General features: G+C 44.5%; 1 protein-coding gene across 1 annotated transcript in view; it reads right to left on the bottom strand.

The window, feature by feature from the left end:
- Positions 1-22597, bottom strand: part of LOC309555083 (adipocyte plasma membrane-associated protein-like) — a gene marked incomplete at its 3' end in the record, with an annotated part of 30654 nt that extends 8057 nt beyond the window's left edge. The window contains exons 1-6 of the mRNA XM_082256909.1: positions 22500-22597; positions 17035-17124; positions 11277-11395; positions 10361-10459; positions 7075-7224; positions 6659-6771 (exon numbers count right to left, since the gene is read on the bottom strand). Coding sequence (XP_082113035.1) covers positions 6659-6771; positions 7075-7224; positions 10361-10459; positions 11277-11395; positions 17035-17124; positions 22500-22501 — 573 coding nt within the window. The 5' untranslated portion in view covers positions 22502-22597. The remainder of the gene's footprint in view (positions 1-6658; positions 6772-7074; positions 7225-10360; positions 10460-11276; positions 11396-17034; positions 17125-22499) is intronic.
- Between the last annotated feature and the right edge of the window lie 516 nt (positions 22598-23113).

Below are 23113 nucleotides of genomic sequence, written 5' to 3'. Positions count from 1 at the left end.
ATTCAGCCCCTCGTAAATCATTTCAACCAGAATTTTGAAGCCTTGTATACGCCCCAACAATCTGTCTGCATTGAGGAGTCCCTGATATCTGCTTTCAGTTTCTCCCCAGCAAGTGTGCCAGATATGGGGTCCAGATGTATAGCTCTGTGACAGGGCAACAGGCTACACATGTAGTTTCCGGATTTACAAGGGAAAAGATAGCAATGTGGAGCCCCCCCCAACTGCCCAGACTAAATGGGGAGCAGCAGGAAGATTGTTTGGGACTTGGGAGTCATCCTTATTCCAAAAGGGGTACCATTTACACGTGGACAATTTCTACACAAGTGTGCCACTTTTTAGTCACCTTTTTGATTTTGGAATTGACACATGTGGCACCGTGCGACCTAATCACCGGGGCTTCCCCCAGTGGCTTGTAGATTCCCAACTTAGATGGGGGAGAGAACCTGCTTGAGGTATAATAAATTGCTTGCAGTAAAGTGGAGGGACACACGGAATGTTTTCGTTCTGCCCTCCATTCACGCAGATACGACAGTCCAAATTGCAATGGCAACTGGTGTTGTTGAGAAGCCCCTCTGTGTCCATGAATACAACCTTAACATGGGAGGGGTAGACTTCAACGACCAGACAAAAAAGTGTCTGTATACTTATTTCAATTGGCTCTTCTGAACGCTTGTGTGCTATACAAAGTGTCAGGAAGAAGTGGATCCTTCTTAAAATTCCAGGAAGAGATCATGACAGCCCTTCTGTATCCAGGAGGTGCTATGGCTTAAATTCACAATCCAGATGCAGTGAGCCGGCTGCATGAGAGGCATTTTCCAGATGTCCTCTCTAGCACCCCTACCCAAAGAGCACTCCAAAGATGTCATGTCTGTAGAAAACGCGTATTTAGGCGTCACACTCGCTATTTTTGTCCCTCCAGTTCTGGCCAACCTGGTTCTCTTCATTGGGGACTGTTTCGGTCGCTACCACACACTAGTAGAGTATTAGTATAGGGTACAGCACGGCACAGTCTAGGGCACACTTTTACACAGGGTCTCGAAAGATGTTAGATGGTTATCGCATTTTGAGAGACCCTAGCCTGGAACATTTCAAGTTTTACAGTTATACAAAAAGTGTAAAAAAAATATGAAAAATAGTTGTCATTTTATTGAGTTCATTTTCTGTTCTTACTCTACTTTTCTACTCTCTCTTTTACTGTACTTTATAATATACTGTTATACTGGAATGTTTTATTGTTATGGTTTTTCATTATTAACCATAGTTTGCTTTGCAGATACCACCATTCTACTGTTTTACTGCACTGTATATTATATTGTAATGTTTTATTGTTACTGTGTTTTATTGTTAACCATTGGTTTGCTTTGCAGTTACGCCCATCAGTTGCAGCACTGATTTGTTTATTCTGACAGCAACAGCGTTTGCTCTCAGAATATACGCAAGTCAATGATTGCAGCAATGTAGGAGGTGATTTCACCACTGCAGTTAACAAAAAAGAGCATATATGGCGAAGCATAGGGGATGGGGTGGACACATAGGGCGGATCTCCCCTATGCTTCACCATATATTTTTTAACAATTTTCTTGGCAGAGATTTCTTCATCCACATCAATATGAATGGAGGAATCTGCCATTTTCTTTTTTGGGCTGAAGGGAAAAAAAAAAAAAAAGAACATTGCATGTATGGCCATCATTAGAAGTGGGTGGATGCTGGGAGGTCTAATGGCGGGCATACCACAAATTTTCTGGCAGGGATTTCTTCATCCACATCGATCAATGTGAATAGAGGAATCTGTTAGGTTCTCTTTTTTCGTTCAGCCCACAGGCTGCATGAAAAAAAAAAAGAACCTTACAATATATGCTCAACATGGACCAGCAACTTACTGGTACATCGCTGGACTTTGAGTGGTCATATCAGGATGATGCCTGCAGATTTAGGCATCATCTTAGTATATTTTTTTACAGCCAGCGGTCAGCTTTCATGTAAAAGCAATCCTAGTGGATAATTAGCAGCCAGACTGCTTTGACAATCAGTGGGGGGGGGGGGGGGGGGAGACTCCCGCCTCACCCCCCCCCCCTCGTTTTTCTCGGGCTCTCCTGTCCCACCGGGTAACCCAAGACTGTAGCCGGTGGTTCCATAAGCTGACTATAGAGCTGATTGGAGACCATAATGGCTCCAATCATCTCTATGGCCTAAGATACTGGAAGCTACGAGTATATCATGACTTCGGTTTCGCCAGATATAAATATCACGATTGGGAAATTGGGAAAGCATCTCATCACACCACTCCTGGTGTGGTCAGATGCTTTAAGGGCAGAGGAGAGAGATCTAGAGTCTATTAGACCCCAAAATTTTAAAAGAGTACCTGTCACTACTTGCTATCATAGGGGATATTTAAATTCCCTGTGATAACAATAAAAATGCTAAAAAAAAACGAACGGGAAGGTGTCAAAATAAAATAAAAAAGCAAAATAAATAATAAAAAAAAATTAAAGCACCCCCGTTACACCCCCCCCCCCCCGTGTTTGTGCACAAAGGCGAATGCAAGCATCAGTCTGGTGTCATATGTAAACAGCAATTGCAGCATGCATGTGAGGTATCGCTGTGAATGTTAGATTGAGGGCAGTAATTCTTGCAGTAGACCTCCTCTGTAAATCTAAGGTGTAAAGGCTTTTAAAAATGTACCTAGTTTGTTGCAGCTGCACAGGCGTGTGCAATTTTAAAGCATATCATGTTTGGTATCTATGTACTCGGCATAAGATCATCTTTTATATTTTACCAAACAATTGGGCAATATATAGTGCGTTTGTGCAATCAATTTAAAAAAGTGTTTTTTTCCCCAAAAAAATGCGTTTGGAAAATCTCTACACAAAAAAAAAAACACCCAGAATTTTGTAATATATCGCCAACTTGTTCATTCCATGCCTAGAAGACTTAGTGCTGTCCTTACAAATCATGGAGGTCATACAAAATACTAGCTGTAGTAGCTGTAGTAGTTTTTGTTGTGGGGTGTATTCATTTTTGCATTAACTAATTTGAGTAAAACTGAAGATGATGTAATGCAATTTATATTATTAACCTTGCTTTCATGTAATGGAGCTAAACAAATGTTCTATGAAACATTTTGTCAAAATGTTGGAAATTGTTCTTGTGTTCATTGAGATATTGAATAAAATCTTACTTATCAAAAGGGGTGTACTCATTAATGCTGAGCACTGTATATGAAGTCCTCCATTTTGTATGGCATTGCAGATTTTTTAAGCTGCTTACTCCATTGTCCTTCCCCCTCCGCACTGAAAATGGCAAGATATACCGAACGTTGGATGCACGGCCCTGGCAACTCACTAACAAGCACATGGCTTTGTTACCTACCCACACAAGCACAGTCTGCTCTGTTTCATGAACACTTCCCTTTGCTAAACACTGAGCTTCAAGAGAGGGTGGGTAGGGAATAAAGACGAGTACTCATTCTTGAGTTGCCAGAGCTATGCATCCAATGCCCCGTATGTCCAGCCATCTGCAGGGAAGAGAGGGGAGTTCAATGGAAAAAGCAGCTTCAAAAGGTAAGCACTCTTACAAAACAGAGGGCAGCATAATAATGTACTGAGAAAGCTGTAATAAATAGGCATTTTTTCTGCATAAATCATTGGAGGTGAACTAACATTTTTAACCCATTTTGGCTGACACTCTTTCCACAAATCAACTCCATTCCCAAACTAATTACAGGCTTTTTGTCTGTAACTAGGGGCTCAGCTCACCAAGGTGTGGTCTGGTATACCCTTAAAGCATATTTGCACGGAATACTCATGAAATAAATCTCTTATGACCTCCAGAGAATGTAAAAAATAATTTCAACAGACTTCTAGAGCAAAATTACATATAGATTGATAGACCTCAATCCAGTCGCTTAATCTTATAGGCTAAACTGTTAGGATTTATTCAAAACAACCTCCCTAATGAAGGCAGAGCAGTGGGGACTCTTTGTAAAATAAGAATATGTAATAGAGGTTGAACAAACAGGATGTTTATTGGCACTGATCGCTAAAACACCAAGGGCCTCAATTTTCATTTGCCATATCAGCCCTGTAACAGGACAGGAATTACATGCCACTACAGATTTTCTTTAACTGAATTGCTTATCTTCTGTCATCAACTGTATTATACACCTCAAAGACACTATGAGCATCAAGATCTTCCAACATTCTGAAGGCTGCCATAGATGGCTCCAATTTCAGCCAATTCCTGCTACTTCTGACACAATTCAAGCCAAGGGTGGCCCTGTTTTTCAATTGACTTTTGTCGAAGTATCTGGATGGAAAACCCAATCAGATCCAACTATATATTTAGATTCAGTCACTATTCAATTATTTTGACAGCCCCCCATGTTGGCTTTCAGAATACAATAGCAAGCAGGGAAGATTATATTCTGTACAGTATTGTGTTTAGCCTTCATTTCTAATTAGAGCATTCAGAGATTCAGCTTAAAAATTAGGATCACCTTCTGAAAAAAAATAGTAAGGGAAAAATATTTTTTAAATATAATATATTTATAAAAGTTAATTTATTATTTTTATGCATATGATCCTCCAAAGCAAATTGCAAGGCCAGACTACTACCAGCTCTATTCTGTACCGAGGTATGGGCTGCCAGATGGAGAGCTGGAGGAAGTGTCAATAGACTAGGAGTGCAGCAAATACCACACTAGGGTTCCATTGAGAACTAGAAGCCTGTCCGCTGCGGTGGTATCCCTATAAATGAATGATGTGCTCAGCCAATGCCGGCACCTGTCTTCCGGTTCCCTTCTATGTGAGAGTTGCGACGCAGGGGGGTGGAACTTGCAGATAATTTAAAAGTGTAAAAACACTAAATGACATGATACAAAGATGTGATCCTAACGGATTACACTGTATCATGCCATTTCACCACAGGATTTCACCTGGTGACTTTTCCAGGGCCCTGCCTGTGCTTTTCCAGTGCTTTGTGCCTGGAAAATAGAGAACGACCATGGCATCCAAAAAGCATTCTTTTTGCTCAAAAGCACTTTTAGACGAACTGGAAAAAAGGCGACAGCGAAACTGAGTGATAGCGATTCGTTGGAAAATTCGTCATCAGGTACGGAAAGTGACGACAGCAACAATTCTGATGTCTCTTTCTGGCACATAGCTCTGTTGGAAATTCTGAAGAATCATTTGATATACTTCCCAAATTCCACAAGCTATGTGCCAGAAAGAGACATCAGAATCGTCGCTGTCATCACTTTCCGTACCTGATGACAAATTTTCCCACGAATCGCTATCGCTCAGTTCTTTAAGTAGCTCAGTTTCGCTGTCGCTGTTTTCCAGTTGCTCTAAAAGTGCTTTTGCGCAAAAAAAAATGCTTTTTGGACGCCATGGTCGTTCAAAATTTTCCAGGCACAAAGCACTGGCAAAGCACAGGCAGGGCACTGGAAAAGTCACCAGGTGCTATCCTGTGCTAAAATGGCATGATACAGTGTAATCTGTTAGGATCACAGCTTTGCATCATGTCATTTAGTGTTTTTACAATTTTGAATTTGCTGCCGGTTCCACCCCCCTGCATTGCAATGCTCGCAGGGAGGGAACCGAAAGGAAAGTGCCAGCAATTGGCCGTGCACAGAGCGGGGAGAGACTGTGAGGAAGATGGGGAGGACAGCGGGGGAGCGCAGGGAAGGTGAGTAACATTGCGGGGTAATCCCGAGTGTGGCTCGGGGTTATCGCTTTTGGTACTGAAAGTTAACCCAGAGCCACACTCGGGGGAATACTGCCAGGGAGGTTAAAGGAGAAGTATGTCTAAAGCTCTTTTGACTATACTGCATTTGTGGGTCACAGGAGTGCACTTAGTTCTGCATTCCTGTGTCCCAGATTCAGCTGACAGCGGGCTAAAGTCAGCTGACATCACAGAGCTGGCCCAGGCTTTGCAGGGGTCCTGACAATAATCTGCCTCTCAGAGCCTGAGCCAGCCACTCAAGTCCCCTCCACAGTCTGGCGCTCCAGTGAGCGCTGAAGGAGCTGAGCACAGAGCAGTGACTGACAGTCACCACTCAGAGCTCAGAGTGGACCTGAGAACTGAGCGATCAGTAGTCTTTGATCGTTCAGTTCAGGGTAGAGCTGGCAGGGGACAGCTACAGCAACAGATTATAGCTGCAGCCATCTAGGCGAGTATGATGTTTTTTTTTTTTTTTTTAAAACCCACACTTCTCATTTAACAAACTGACAGAAAAGGGAAAAATTTGGGGTTGTCTGCGGTCAGATGTGCAAAACTCATAAAGATGATTTTGATGCCTCAGATTCTTTATATCCTCCATAATGACCCCATATGGTTAACCAAGTGCTGGTTAAAAATGACATACTTTTTTCTGTTAAAGATGCCAAACTAGAATGACTTTAGAACACTATTTTGGAATATTCACTATACAACAATTGGATACCATCTTACAAAACACATCCCTCAATTCACTAGGCCCCAGTGGCCTAACTGTTGTCGATGCTCCCCCTCTCCCCTGCAGCAGTCGCTTTCTGACACAGGGGAGTCATGGGTGGGAGGATGTTAAGAACAGTAAGATTTAGCCTTTTCTTACTTGACAATTCAAACTAAATTGGCAACAAAGATACTTTTAGGTGTCAGCACTAAAATGTCAGCTTACCTCATATCTGTGATGTCGTCTACCCCATTTGCTGCTCGAGTCTGTAAAAAATATAGTGCCATTTCGGGACAACTCAAGTCCATTCAGGAATTTGAATGGTATCCCATCAACCCCTGCAAAGATTTGTGTATTACTTTAAAGAATTGAGTTTTTGTACATAATAAATCTGACAAAGCTGCCAACATCCTCAACATCATTTTTATTTTTTCCTAATGAGTGCATGCTACAGACAGTCAAAGTGTTAGTTGTGTGTTCGTTGTAAAGTTGATTCCTTTAGGCTATAAGATTGGTTTTAGCTAAAGCCATCATCACAATAAATAAACAGCTTGTACAATAACTAAACACCTGACTGGTATATGTCCATGCACAGATACCTGCAAACCACAGTCTGTTTTTTAGTTTCTCTTCCTAGATACCTTCTTTGTTAGCGATAAGAAGTTCTTTTTCTCCAGTCTGCGGATGTACCCTGAACAATCCAAAATAGGAATCAGCTACAATTAGATATCCATCACTGTCCAATCGTACTCCATGTGGACGTCCACACAGTGGCTCGTTCTCAGGAATGCCTGCAAGGAAAAAATATATTTGCACTTAGTGCTAAAGTATTGGTATTCTAATTATGAGTGACATGAAAGAAGATATTCTTGAACCAACAGCTGGCCCCCTCTTTAAAATGCTTATCCTGGCTACATGCTGATCAAGGCCAGAAATGAAAAGTAGCAGGGTTTTTTTCATAATTTAATTTACTGCTAATCTGACTTATGTCTTAAGTAAGGCTACAGCCACCTATGACAGAGAAGTGGGTGGAACAGAAGGCAAGCAGAGACCGAGTAGTGTTAGGCTCCTTTGCTAAAGGGTTCTTTTATTGAGGGGTCTTACCAAATAAGGGTTTTGGGCAAAGGGGTAAGTTCATATTGCAGAAATCAGAGGTCCAACAAAGACAGACAGGTAACAAGGTCACAGGCAGTAAGGGCACAACAACAAATAGGTTCAGGATGACAACCCGGTACAGCTGGTAAGTGCATGGGCCCAAAGTGGTACTCTGGAACAGTAAGGTTAAATCCAGAGTCACAGTGATAGCAGTCTGAGGTGCAGATATGGTTAATCTGGAGAAGCCACAGACAACAAAACAGAATATAAGGGGATATTTCCAGGGGGGGACACAGGACAGAGTTTCAGGAACAGCAGGGCCAAAAGCAACATGATGCAACAAGGATAGTATCAGAAGCTTCTAGGTCACAGGAAGGGGAAGCAAAGCAGAATTATCTCCCGTGGCCTGACCTCAGCTCAAAGTCCATGCAGGTAGCACATCACAGGAAGAGAACACAGCAAGAGGGTACTCACAGGACAGCAGATCACAGGATCCTTATGTGGCCTGGCCTTAACTCAGGGTCCATGCAGGTAGCACATCGCAGGAGGGGAAATACAACAAGATAATCTTGTGTGGCCTGACCTCAACTCGGGGGCTATAAACGTAGCACATAATAGGACTGACACACAGCATGAGGGTATTCAAAGGGCAGCAGATCACAGAGTCCTTGTATTGCCTAGACTCAATCAGGGTCCTTACAGGCAGCACATTGCTGGGGGGATCAACAAATCAGAAAAGGTCTTGTGTGGCCTAGCCCCAACTTAAGAGTCTATGCAGATAGCACATCTCAGGCTGGAAACACAGAAAAATGGTACTCAAAGGGACAGCAAATCAGAGTCTTTATGTGGCCTGGCCTCAAGTTAGAACTCATGCCGCAGCTCAGAGTGCCCCCAGACATCAGCACTGAAGAAGAAAATGGGAAGCAGGGAGGCTCAGGTGGATAATCACAGGGTCCTGGAATTGGAGGAGGGTCTATGTGACCTAGCTGCAGTGCAGGTCTACACAGGCAAGGTCATTACAGCAGAGGAAGAATGCAGAAAGCTCAGGGTCCTAGATCACAGAGTCCTAAGAGGCCTGTGTGGCACTTTACTGCACTGTGCTAGTCAGGGAAATAGTGTGGCACCAGAGGGAGGAAATCTACACCTTGTATGTGATAACTTCACATTCAGGCCACAACAGAGGGAAAGACTGCCGTGCACCTTATATGCAGGTAGAGTATTGGCATCTATGTGTGGGCACCAGGACCACAGAATAGCAGTGGGTTGTATCTTCTCTTCCCGCACGTATTAGTGTGGATTATTGTAGATGTGTAGGATGCTGGGAAACAGGATCCATGTACCACCTCCCAATAAAAAATATGTGCTTATTAATTATACGTAAAATCTGCATTTTCAGTTTTCTTATAATCCCCCTGCAAAGTCTTTCAAATACCGATTGAGCTTGTCAGTGAAGTCTACTTAAACAACATCCTGTGATGTAATGTAGAAGATAGTGTTCCGCTGCAGGCACACCTCCCCTCTAATCCTCTGACTCAGGGTGTTGGTTCCCAGAGATCGCTGGCCAGTATACAGTCCACCCATAGATTCAGAGAGTTGTACAGACACAGACTCATTTATTAATTCAGTGTTATTATGTGTTGATACATTAATACAAACAGCTTTGCTACGGCAATAATATTTGTATATGGGTTGATGCGCTTGATAAAATGAAGTGGTCGGTGAAATCTGGCATTTTCCAAAATATCTGTTAATAATGTGTCTTTGTTATTGATGAGTCTGTGTCTGATAAATATCACTGTCCATCAGTATAATTGCTTGATTTTAGGAACCATCCACCTAGCTAGTTGATTGGTCTTATTGGTCACAGGTGTTAGCTGTGAAGTTCTGATACATGGACAGATTTCAGCCGGTGATCCTCACCCTGTGAGTAAGCTCTGGATGGAGTGAAACAGGTTGGGCTTCTGTGAGCCAGGTGGCTTTTTGACAGTGAACATCCTGCGATAGTGTGGCAAGGATGCTACACTGATCCTGAATTCAGAGAAGAGCTGTCACCCTCATGTAGGCTGTGCCTGCCTGTTCTACAATGGAATGAAAAGATGGAACATTGTTATCATTGTCACTGCTGATCCACAAGCCTGCAGCTTGTCATTCAGCACCTGGCCATAACTAAATCTGCTCATTGCTTTCTAGATTTCTTTGCTGCCCAAACCCTTCCAGTGTGAACTGCAGTGCCTGGAAGAAAAGCATGTAATACACAAATGAATAAGGATCTGACTCAGTCAGGGAGGTAAAGGAAGTTTTTTATTTTTTTACTTTGAGACGTGTATTATATAGTAACTGGCGTGGGACAATTCATTGCAGACCTGATCATTAAGTGTTTCCCAATCCTACAGGTTGACGTATTCTGTTGCCACATCATTTTGTGCTGTGCAACTTTTTCTTATGGCTCAATGCTTGTGGTTGAGGCAGCAGCAGACTCAAAAAGCAACCAGTTACATGCTTAAATGTGGCTGCAGATACACCAGCATCTATAGTGAATTGTATAGCGGGAGAGGCAAGAAAACAAAATAAAGCAAATATAAGAGCCAAAAAGCAGGTAAGCTGTGTCTTGTGAATCAGTTTATATGTTTAACTAGAGGTACCAGCGCAACACCTGATGCATCTTATTTCATTCTTCTGTGGTAGAATATGTTAGACCATTCTACATGGACAAAGTTCTGGCTCTTTCACCAGGTGCCACCACTCTATATCTGCTATTAGCTTTTTTTTGAACTGGTGACAAAGTATTTTTTAAGACAGAGAAGTGTACAAAAAGTTGCTTGGATAACTCACCACACCCGGACACATTCTTCCCCATCTGGGTTATGAGTTGTAAGTGTTCTCCGCGAATCCGCCACAACTTTCCATCCACAGTGCCAGTGTAAAGGTTACCTAAAGAATTGCACATTCCGTTGACTATCACAAAAATACAAACATTGCACTGAGTTTCCCTACGTGTAGGAGGTTTTGGGAAACGGAGTTGGGATCATTATCAGATAAAAAATGGTCAGATATTTTAACTCTTTATCCTGCATAGGAGCTACCATACACCACAAAAATTACTTCACTTGGGCTAAAGAAGTATGCCAGGTATGAGGCAGAATTAGCTTTTTGATACATATGCGATACTGATACCTAAACATTTTTTTACCTTTTTTTTTGCAAGCAATGCATTAGTTTAGGCTTTATAACCACTTTAATGGTTTAAGGAAGTTGTATTATTTAAAAAAAACACCCTCCTGAGCACAGCCCATCTAGAATAATACTGACCTTTCCTCTGGCAAGGCCCTGGCCATCTTCTCCATATACTGCACATAAAAGAGTTAAAGGAAACCTGTATTGGGAGAAATATGAAGGTTGCCACTGTTGACCCATGAATACTGTTTGTATGACTGTTTCTAAACTGGAAAAACCAGGCCTCATACGTGTTCTCTGCCAATGACTTCAAAAGTTTTAAAGCCATTGCAATAAACAAAACAGACAGGAAACAAGCATTTTCAGAAGACCAATCAGCAATGGCATCTTCCATATTCAGTTAAAATTTATGTTAGGGTGCCCCAGGTTCTGTGCCTACAAGCTCAAGAAATATATGGTAAATGCAGCCTTTTCCACTATCAGCTTTTTACCAGTCTGCATCCCAGAGTGCAAGAACACATGTTAAGTCATTTATCAGATCAGAATACAAATAATTTTGTTTATGTACTTCTACCTTCACCATCACTAGTAAATGATTCTGGACCCTTCAGTTGTCCATAGAAGAGCCTCTTTCCTTGATGGATCCTTCGGTTAATAGCCAATGGTCCAACCAAAGGTGGAGGTTTATCAAATCTAGAAATATGAACACATAAAAAAAAAAAATGAAGATGACCAGCCCCAAAGGCTAACGCTATCAAAATGTTATCATTGGTGCAGAGGCAGGTGAACACAGCTGCAAACTACATCAACCGCAGAGCTCTATCTGCTGCTTGAAAATCTGTGTGCCAGCGCAGTTCTGGCATCAGAACTTAGTTAGAGTTAGAATCTCTCTACTGCAATATGCTGAGTTGTAGGCCCTGGTAAAATGTTCAACCAAGGCCTTTAATCGTCTTTATGACAAATTCAATTGACAAAGAGGGGAATTTACTAAGACTGGATCAGATATTGACAAGCCGAAGATGGAAACTGACTGGCATTTTTACCCAATAAGCACACCCAACCTGCTTTTCTTCAGTGAAAATAGGGCAGGTTTGTGAACTGTTCCTAATTACAACAGCTCCTACAACTGTATCTTTTATACAGTGGCAGGGAATTGTACCACAACACCAATAAAATTGTTAAAAAACAAATTAAATGCAACTGAATGGAAAAACAGGATTTTTGTACTCACCGTAAAATCCCTTTCTCTCAGTTCATTGAAGGACACAGCTCTTCCTCATAATGGATGGGTTTGATGTTGCTACCTTTAGGAGCATGACGCTAGGTGCAACTAAATTGAAAGCATTTTTAGGGGCAGCCCCCTGAAGATGGCTAAACTGCCATCTACAACACAGGATTCAGTTGGAAGATAGCAGTAATAACACCAAGACACACAAAAAGAGACTGTGCAGGTGCTGTGCCCTTCAATGAACTCAGAGAATAGGATTTCATGGTGAATACAAAAATCCAATTTTCTCTTTCGTTCATTGAAAGACACAGTTCTTACTCCTAATGGATGGGATATCCCAAAGCAGTGCCTGAAAGAAGAAGGATGGACCCAAAAACAAAACAGGGAACACCCCCCTTAGCAGAACTCAAAGTACCACCTGTAAAACTCTCCAACAACCTGGCATCCACTGGAGGTAGCTACGACGTATGAGAGCCTCCTACAAACATGAACAGCCAGGTAGCTGCAACTCTGAACAACAGGAACAGAGCGAAACACCCAAGACCTACTAAATAATCAGGTAGAACTTGCAGTATCTAGGAACGGAGCTTCCCGTCCTAACACAGCAAAGGCCTGGATAACCACATGACAAATCCATCTAGAAATAGCTGAAGATGAAAAACGGCTTGGTCCTGTCAGGCCCATTAGGGACAGGAAAAAAAGGAAGACACAGTTCCGAGTAGAGGTTGTAGTCGAAAGGCATAAGCCAAACGGCCCTAGCCATATCCAAGCCCTGGAGAGCCTTAGCTCTGAAGGACACAAGGCAGGTAAGGTGGAACTTCACTTAGATCAAATCCGACACCAAAAAAAAGATACATCCTAGAGCGAAGCGAAGCACCAGCTGTCCCTGTGCACCACTAAAAAGGATGCACACTGGAGAGACATTACCCAGACACCAAAGGACATAAGGGATGGTCACCAAGGAAAAAAAACAAACACTTGAGAGGGAAATATTTCAGATATAGTTCAAATTGAGGTGTTTGCCAGGCTGACCAGACAAGATTAAAGGCAGCCAAGGAGGCAAGAAATGCCTAAGGGAGAAATTACCCATGTGACCTCCAGAAAAAAGGAACGGACCAGGGAAAAGGGCTCCAAGGAACACTAAAAAAAAAAAAAAAAAAAAAAAAAAAAAAAAACACAGCCAAGGGTAAAAAGAAAAACAAAAATAAATAAATAAATTGGCCCTTCACAGTACAAAGGTTCAACACATGACCCCTACCCCCAGAAGGCAGGTCAGGATACAGGCAATCAAGAACTTACAAAGAATCACAGTAAGCAAAATAAGCCAACCAGGTGCAGTGGGAGATGAAAACAGGAAGTGGACAGCCGTGCTCTAAGCAACATGGAAGGACTGCAGCACTGGGTCTTATCAGCCAAGTTGGTAAAGCCATCACTTTGCAGAGCAGGGTGGAAAACCAAATCTAAGAAGAAAGAATAAGAATCTTAGCAGAGCAGAAGGTGCCACGCAGCAACAATGACCAACCGATACAGCATCACCATTCAAGCCCTCTGAGACCAGTCCATAGCCAAAAGGAGGGGCGAAACCCCCTCCCACTCAAAACCTGGTAGCAATTGAGGATGAAGCCTCAGGGAAAAAGGGCATACATCAGGGAGTACTCATGACCGTGAGCAAATGAAGAATCTGCTGCATCTGCCCTTTATCTGGCCATGACATTGAGAAACTACGGGTTGAGCCTGAAAAGGAGATTGACGTTAGGGGTGCCCCAACACTGACAATGCCTAGTGGTTGAGACAGTCCACTAGACAGCAGTCCATCCCTGGAAATTGAACCGCCGATAGAGCCAGCACAAGAAGTACGGGTTAGTGGAGAATATGAGAGACTGCCAGGGCCACAGTTGAGCTTGCGCCCCATTTCAATTGTACCCTGCTCAGGTAACCCTGGAGAAGAGGCCGCCAGTGGAAGAGAGAAAAGTTGGCCGAAGTTCTAGGATGTTAACAGGAAGACCAGACTTCCCGGAGACCAAAGGCTTAGAAAAGATCAAAGATCCAGCACAACCCTCCAACCATATGGACAGACATCCGTGGTGATGATCCCCTAATTAAGGTGGAGAAGGGAGTTCCCAACCAACAGAAGTGGAGATCAAAGCCACTAAGCTAGAAAGCCTCGTTACGTAAGAGCAGGTCCCAGGAGCCTGGAACCCTGTTTTCTTTGGACAGATCTGGATAGTGAAGTGTGTAAGCAACTGCTTAGAAGGAATCCATCATGAGGTTCAAAATCCTCAGGAAAAACCTTAAGGAGACTCAGATCCACCAAGGTCTCAAATGAGAGGGACAGAGAACACGCAAGACAGATGCAGACAGTGCTCGTAGGAGCAGACATCCAGCCAACCCACAGAGATAACCCGCGATGGAAGGGTTGAACTTGGAGGAGATGCCTTGGCCTCAAAAAGGACGTTTGTACATGGAGGAGGAGGGTCACGCTTTTTGAACGTGTCCTCATTCTTCCGAGCTTGGGGTAGGAGCACCGCTGGTATTCTTGATGAATCTGTCCAAGGATGCACCCAAATAGGCTTCTCCCCGCAGCTGCATCTCTGTTTGTACATGTTTGGGAGTATGGCCTGCAGACTGCATGGAAGCAACTGTAAAATCCAAGGCAGAACAACAGGCAGAAGATTATTTGTGTAGAGTGCAAGGTTGCGATACACAAATGTTGAAGACCCTGAACCAGTTGATCCAGAAAGCCATATGGTCAAAGTCTGACACCAGGGATGAAGCAAGGACCAGGAGGATCCGGACACCAAGTACATAGAATGTGTTGTACTCTCTGTTCCCAGGCAGTGGGGTCCCAAAGGAGGGAGAATCTTCAGAATGCAAGATGTTAGCCACAAATGTCCTAGAGATAGGAGGTAGGGGAGATGACCCCCTTTTGATAAACACTCCCTCATGAATACTTCTGTGATGCCCCCAAAGGAAGCAGCCTTAAGGGGATTGTGGCTCCAGTAAAACCAATGCATAGCCAGGGCTGCAGGCATCTTGCAATGCAGCAAAGTAGCAATGGAACTATAACATCAGCTGCAAGAAACTCATGCTGATAGAGGAGGCTGCAGAAACATTGTACAGTTACTTCTTATGGAGATGGAAACCCCCCTGGTGGGGATGGGGAGTACAGCATGGGCAGGATAATGCGCCACACCCTCATCAAGGGAAGGTTGCTAAAAAAAAGAGGATTGCTGTCGTGCTACCATGTTCAGAGATCTGCAGCAGGTTAGATGAAAGATCCCCCACATCTTGCTGTCAGCCATGCCTCTGCCACAAGCCACACCTGCTGGAGGGAGGGGAAGAACCACCTTACCCCTAGGAGAATTGTACTCGGTGGGAGCCATAAATCAGCAAACACCCATACTTAAAAAGATAGCCACAGCCAGCAGGTTGCCACTGTCGCTGGGTGGAGGAGGAGAACCACCCTCCCAAGCTATGAGAAATACCCCCCATGGCAGAGAAACTACAAAAGGGCAAAGGTCCACATTTAAAATGGTGGCTGCGGGACCACTAAACTGTCTACCCACTTAGGATAGGGGCCATGTTGTACAATAGCCACTATGGCAGAGCGATGGGCCAGGCATTCCCGTAGCTGGTAGAAGGCATGTAAATATGGAGGCTGTCTACCCCACAGCCACGAATACAGCACAACCTGTACAGCCCATGGCACGCCCCCGCCTGCTCCAATGACAGTCATGTGATTGGAGTCACAGACACATAAGTGGCAGTGAGCACAACTCTGACATGGCACAGAATTTAACAGTTACAGTGTCAGCCCCTAGGAGGTCCTCAAAAGCTACAAAAAGGAAAAGTGTGGGGAAGGGGGGGGGGGGGGGATCACCTGGGGCAAAGGAATACCTACAAAGTAAACCAATGCGCCGACCCCAACCAGGCGTATACGCATGGTCCTTAAGGGCAAACCTGGAACTGCATTGCATATTAACCAATGGCATATTAACCATTGTTGCCATTGGTTAATATGCAGTGCCCTGATGGAAGAACCTGGTCCAACCGTCATACACGTCTGCAAAGGTGTGAGTTCCTGCCAGCTGCTTGGCTGAGTAGAGCAATTGCAACCAATCCCCCTATACTGGGGACAGCATGAATTCGCTGGTGAAGCTATGGGGACTACACTGATCTATGATTCCTGGCCGGTCACCCAGTTGAGAAAAACTATTTGCATCCTTCTCCTGGCAACGCTAGGTAAAAACGGAATCCTGCGTTGCAGCTCCTTAGATGTGCTTTTAATTTAGTTGCACTCATCCCCCATTTCCTGAAGGTGGCGACATCAAACCCACCTATTATGAGGATGAGCTGTGTCCATCAAAGAACAAAAGAGAAAAAGACACTTGTTTGTACTATGTTCAAAGTAGCTGCACGCTAAAAAGCTCAGTTTCAGGGCATTGCATCATTTTTTAACTTTATTCAAAATTTACAAAGTTACACTCCACTCAGCCTCTGTGCTGCAGCGTGCCATGCTGCATCATGGTAAACTGCAGTGCAATCTGATGCACTGTGGAAAAATGCAGCATGTGTGCATTTTTTCTGCACTGTACATTACACAAGCACTGTATTGTGAAAAGGGAAAAATGCAGCATGTCTGCATTTTTTCTGCACTGTACATTACACAAGCACTGTATTGTGAAAAGGGCTCAATAAAAAACATTTTTTTTCTAGGTTTTCTTGCAGTGACTGGCGTTGATCAGGTGCAGAAAAATGCCATTTATTTTACATAGTGTGAATAGGCCCTAACTATCATTAAATGTGAGTTAGAAGCATGGGTGGGGGAGATAGTGCATAAATTACATACAACCAGGGCCTTGTTGGGGGCTGATGCCGCCTGACCCCCTCTTCCCCACAGGATGCCTGGATGCTGATGCCCCCGTAAAAACAACCATTGATGTGCTTTGGTTTGAACACTGCTGTCCCTTACTGCGCCTCCATGAGAGTCACTAGAGGCGGCCTCCTCACTTAGCCTTATGGGCAGTAGGGCCCTGCATACAGGCAAATAAATTAGACGTAAAAAAAAAAATCATCATACATCTTGAATCAGCTTAGGACTTACATGAATGGTTCTGGATCTATTGGAGATGGCAACAGGTATATTCCAACGATGACTGCCAGAAGAGCAGCAGAAAAGCCCCATTTAAGATACCTATAATAAAAAATAGTGAAAAGAGTAAACAATGACATTAAAAGCATATGAGTGATCTGGAAAGCTACTTGTATGCTGTACAGGAAATAAATGTGCCCATAATCTATATCATTATATACCTTCTCTTACAAAATCTGGTGCAAGTATTGGCTGCTGCCAGCTTTTACCTCCCCACAAGCTAGATAAAGTACTGACCTCAGATACTCGCATGCAAACTTCTGATCTCAGAACTGTACCATAGTACAAGTAGTAGTCCCCACATAAGTTTATGGGCTGACCAATTTCATTCAAATAAGAGCAACAGGACCAGAAGCCTGCAGGCATTGGGGAAAAGGACTGCATTTCCAACAAAGGAGGAAGTGTTTCCAGTAGGGATAGACCGATTATTGGCAAGGCCGATATATCGGCGGCCGATATGCACTTTCCCTGATATATCGGTATCGGCCCCAAAATTGGCCGATATTTTTGTGACGTCATTCTGCCTTCTTAGGCCGCCTCCCTCGCCTTGGACAGCATCGTTTGGAATCGGGACTAGTCTCGCGGGAGTGTATCACAGCCATACACCCACCCACAGCAGCCCGGTGCAAGCCAGCCACCCACCCACATCCACAGGCCCTGTACCAGCCAGCCACCCACAGGCACTGTACCAGCGAGCCAGTCAGCCACAGGCCCTGTACCTGCCAGCCACAGGCACTGTACCAGCCAGCGAGCCACCCCCAGGCCCTGTACCAGCCAGCTACCCACAGCCCCCCTGCCACCCACAGACAGGGTGCCAGACAGCCACCCACCCACAGACAGGGCGCCATACCGCCAGCCACCCACAGACAGGGCGCCAGACCGCCAGCCAGCCACCCACCCACCCACCCACAGACAGGGTACCAGACAGCCAGCCACCCACCCACAGACAGGGTGCCAGACAGCCAGCCACCCACCCACAGACAGGGTGCCAGACCGCCAGCCACCCACAGACAGGGTGCCAGCCAGCCACCCACCCACAGACAGGGTACCAGACAGACAGCCACCCACCCACAGACAGGGTGCCAGACAGCCAGCCACCCACCCACAGACAGGGTGCCAGACAGCCAGCCACCCACCCACAGACAGGGTGCCAGACAGCCAGCCAGCCACCCACAGACAGGGTACCAGACAGCCAGTCACCCACCCACAGACAGGGTACCAGACAGCCAGTCACCCACCCACAGACAGGGTACCAGACAGCCAGTCACCCACCCACAGACAGGGTACCAGACAGCCAGTCACCCACCCACAGACAGGGTGCCACACAGCCAGCCAGCCACCCACAGACAGGGTGCCAGACAGCCAGCCACCCACAGACAGGGTGCCAGACAGCCAGCCACCCACAGACAGGGTGCCAGACAGCCAGCCACCCACCCACAGACAGGGTGCCAGACAGCCAGCCAGCCACCCACAGACAGGGTACCAGACAGCCAGTCACCCACCCACAGACAGGGTACCAGACAGCCAGCCAGCCACCCACAGACAGGGTGCCACACAGCCAGCCAGCCACCCACAGACAGGGTGCCAGACAGCCAGCCACCCACAGACAGGGTGCCAGACAGCCAGCCACCCCCAGACAGGGTGCCAGAAAGCCAGCCACCCACAGACAGGGTGCCAGACAGCCAGTCACCCACAGGCCCTGTACCAGCCAGCCACAGGCACTGTACCAGCCAGCCGCCCACAGGCCCTGTACCAGCCAGCCACCCACAGGTCCTGTACCAGCCAGCCACCCACAGGCCCTGTACCAGCCACCCACCTACCACAGGGTGCCAGACAGCCAGCCACCCACCACAGGGTGCCAGCAAGCCAGCCATTAAGCATTAAACAAAAAGTAACATGTTCAGTACCAGATCTGTGTCAAAAATTGTCTTTATTTCTCAAAACTTTTAATGTACAAAATATCGCCCCATATCGGCCAATACTGATTTGTTGTGACCAAAATATCGGTATCGGCCCTTAAAAAAACTATATCGGTCTATCCATAGTTTCCAGCAAAGGAGGAAACATTCCCAGAAAAGAAGGAAGTGCTTCCAGCTAAGGAGGAAATTTTCCCAGATAAGAAGAAAGCATTTCCAGCGAAGGATGACTTAGAGCTCATTTACACATGTGGCAGGGACTGCTGCTCCTCTGAAAAGCGATCCACCCTCAGATCATTTTACAGAGGCATTTGACAGGCAGTCAGAAGGCGATATGTTACCTCCCCACTGCCTATTTTACCCCCTAAATGCCACACAACCACTTTGCAACCACTTACATCGTACGCAATTGTGGGTGTGTTGCAGCGTGGCCCATTCATTTGAATAAAAATGTGTGACAACATCAGCGCTAAAACAAAAAAATTGATAAAATAGTGTCAAAATACCAAAGGCAGCATACATTCAGTGCTTCCACATAACACAAAATAAATTAATTATTGCATTCATTTGAATAGGTCGCATTTGGCTAGTGCCAAACGCAAATTGACAACAGGTACACACACCGCTCATGTGCCAAACGCAACAGGGGACTTCAATTTTGTCACGGCATGTGTACACCCTTGTGCCGGCTGCCTTTGCAGCTTAACGCAAAACTTTACTCACTCCAACTCTTTTTTGGGGAGCAGGTACCTGGTTATGACAGGTACCCGCCTCCTATGTCTGGTCAGATCGTTGGAGCGATCCAAGGGGACATTCGCCCCCCATCACAGGTCCTGGAAGACTGTGGGACCATTCAAAAGCATTTCTGGGAAACTGGCTGTGAAGCTGCTGGTTTCTCTTAGTCAAGATGCCGGCGCCTGGACCCAAAGCCGATTAAAGAATCTTTGCTGGATCTTTGGACAGGTAAGTGTCCTTATATTAAAAGTCTGCAGCTATAGAATTTGTAGCTGCTGAACTAATTGTTTTGGGGGGAGACTAAAGCTCCTCTTTAAGACGGAATGGTCGGGGATGGTAAAACTGAGGCTCAACCACATTTTTACCATTCCCCAACCACAAGAGTAAGCTAGCCCTTACAGCTATCACTTGCTGCCTCCTTGGCATTGTTCTTTAGCTCCAATACCTATTTCCTGGAGCATCTGCTCAGTACACCCCCTGATGGGTTGATGTGCTGTATGTACAGGTGCATCTTAAAAAGTTAGAATATTATCAAAAAGTTAATTTATTTCAGTAATTCAGTTCAAAAAGTGAAACTCATATTATATAGATTCATTACACAGAGAGTGATATATTTCAAGCATTTCTTTCTTTTAATTTTGATGATTATGGCTTATAGCTAGTGAAAACCCAAATTTCAGTATCTCAGAAAATTAGAATATTGTGAAAAAGTTGAATATTGTAGACTCATGGTGTCACACTCTAATCAGCTAATTATCTCAAAACACCTGTAAAGTTTCCTGAGCCTTTAATGGTCTCTCAGTCTGGTTCAGAAGGTTACACATCCATGGAGAAGACTGCTGACTTGACAGTTGTCCATCAGACAGTCATTAACACCCTCCATAGAGAGGTTAAGTCACAAAAGGGTATTACTAAAGAAGCTGGCTGTTCACAGAGTGCTGTATCCAAGCATATTAAGGGAAAGTCGAGAGGAAGGAAAAAGTGTGGTAGAAAAAGGTGCACAAGCAACTGGGATAACCGCAGCCATGAGAGGATTGTGAAGCAAAGGCCGTTTAAGAATTTGGGGGGAGATTCACAAGCAGTGGACTATAGCTGGTGTCAGTGCTTCAAGAGCCACCACACACAGGACGTATCCAGGACATGGGCTACAACGGTTGCATTCCTTGTGTCAAGCCACTCCTGAACCAGAGACAATGTCAGAAGTGTCTTACCTGGGCTAAGGAGAAAAAGGGCTGGACTGTTGCTCAGCAGTCCAAAGTCCTCTTTTCGGATAAAAGTACATTTTTCATTTCATTTGGAAATCAAGTTCCCAGAGTCTGGAGGAAGAGCGGAGAGGCACAGAATCCACGTTACATGAGGTCCGGCGTGAAGTTTCCACAGTCCGTGATGATTTGGGGAGCCATGTTATCTGCTAGTGTTGGTCCACTGTGTTTTATCAAGTAAAAGTCAGTGCAGTCCTCTACCAGGAAACCTCTTCTAGAGCATTTCATGCTTCCCTCTGCTGAACAGCTTTGTGGATTAATGATCATAATATCACTGTGCCTGATTAGCCAGCAAACTCGCCTGACCTAAATCCTATAGAGAATCTGTGGGGTATTGTCAAGAGGAAGATGAGACACACCAGACCCAACAATGCAGATCATCTGAAGGCCACTATCAAAGCAACCTGGGCTTCCATAAATGCCGGTTCACATTATTGCGGTTTGCAAGATCGCATTTAATTCGGAGCGCACTGCTCCTTCATTACATGTGATCGGATGTGAGGATGCGAGTTCAGCCATACACTTTGTATGGCTGAATTTGCACTGTATCCGCACCAAACACGCACATGAGGCATTTTTTGAGCTGCCTCAGAATCGGATCGCACAGTGGTTCACACTTGTGCGATCCGATCCTGTGCGAACTGTCAGATCGCACTGCGATATGCGATCAAACTGGGGGTGTCGTTAACATTTAATTGACACCCCCTGCGTATCGCATATAGCGGTGTGAGCTGCCAGATGTGCGGATGCGATGCGGGAACACGCTGCATATTCGCAGCGTTCCCGCATCACACAAGTGTGACCCGAGCCTAACACCTCAGCAGTGCCACAAGCTGATCGCCTCCATGCCATGCTGCATTTATGCAGTTTTGTGCAAAAGGAGCCCCAATCAAGTATTGAGTGCATATTATACCGTACATGGACATACTTTTCAGTAAGCACACATTTCTGTAATAAAAATCCTTTTTTTTTTTTTTTTTTTAATTGGTCTTACATAATATTCGAACTTTCTGCGATAGTGCATTTGGGGTTTTCACTAGCTGTAAGCCATTATCATCAAAATGAAAATAAAGAAATGCTTGAAATATATCACTGCGTGTGTGATGAATCTATATAATATATGTGTTTCACTTTTTGAATTGAATTTCTGAAATTAATAAACTTTTTTACAATATTTTAGTTTTTTGAGATGCACTTGTATGTAAGAAAACCGTATTATCATTATCACCCCCTCTCCTTCATATAGCAATGATACTGAATCTGCTGAAAACATTCCTCAACATGTTAGAAATACAGACTTCCAGCACTTGTAATACAATGCTCACATCTCCCAGCTGGGAACATGAAGTGTATAAAGGAGGGCTGTGCTACTATTACACTCCATACACTCCTCTGCCTCTATTACACACAGCCTTCCTTATCCCTCCACATTTCCTATTGTCACAGCAGGGAAATATGGCATCTAAATATCTCTATGACTGACCCCCAGGCAGCCCCGGCTTACATGTCTTGTCGGTGTATGAGGAGTCCTGTGAGGGAGCGATGGGATCTGGCTCTGTGTACAGAGGAGCTCCCAGCTGGGATGGCTGAGGAGGGCGGAGTGAGTGGGGTCATCAACAGGACACGGCCTACACTACACCATCAACCGCCTGCTGCCTGACTGACTGACTGAATGCTGTGTACTCTTCCTGCAACCTCAGTGCACTACATACAGGGGACTGATAATAAAATATACTTCTACATACAGGAGACTGATAATAAAAATATACTTCTACATACAGGGGACTGATAATAAAATATACTTCTACATACAGGGGACTGATAATAAAAGATACTTATACATACAGGGGACTGATAATAAAATATAATTCTACATACAGGGGACTGATAATAAAAATATACTTCTACATACAGGGGACTGATAATAAAATATACTTCTACATACAGGGGACTGATAATAAAATATACTTCTACATACAGGGGACTGATAATAAAATATACTTCTACATACAGTAAAATATACTTCTACATACAGGGGACTGATAATAAAAATACTTCTACATACAGGGGACTGATAATAAAATATACTTCTACATACTGGGGACTGATAATAAAATA

Source organism: Pelophylax lessonae (genome assembly GCF_965119305.1).
Source record: "Pelophylax lessonae genome assembly, chromosome: 4".
Lineage (NCBI taxonomy): Eukaryota > Metazoa > Chordata > Amphibia > Anura > Ranidae > Pelophylax > Pelophylax lessonae.
The sequence above is the reverse complement of the archived record's forward strand: the minus strand, read 5'-3'. Positions and strand labels throughout refer to the sequence as shown.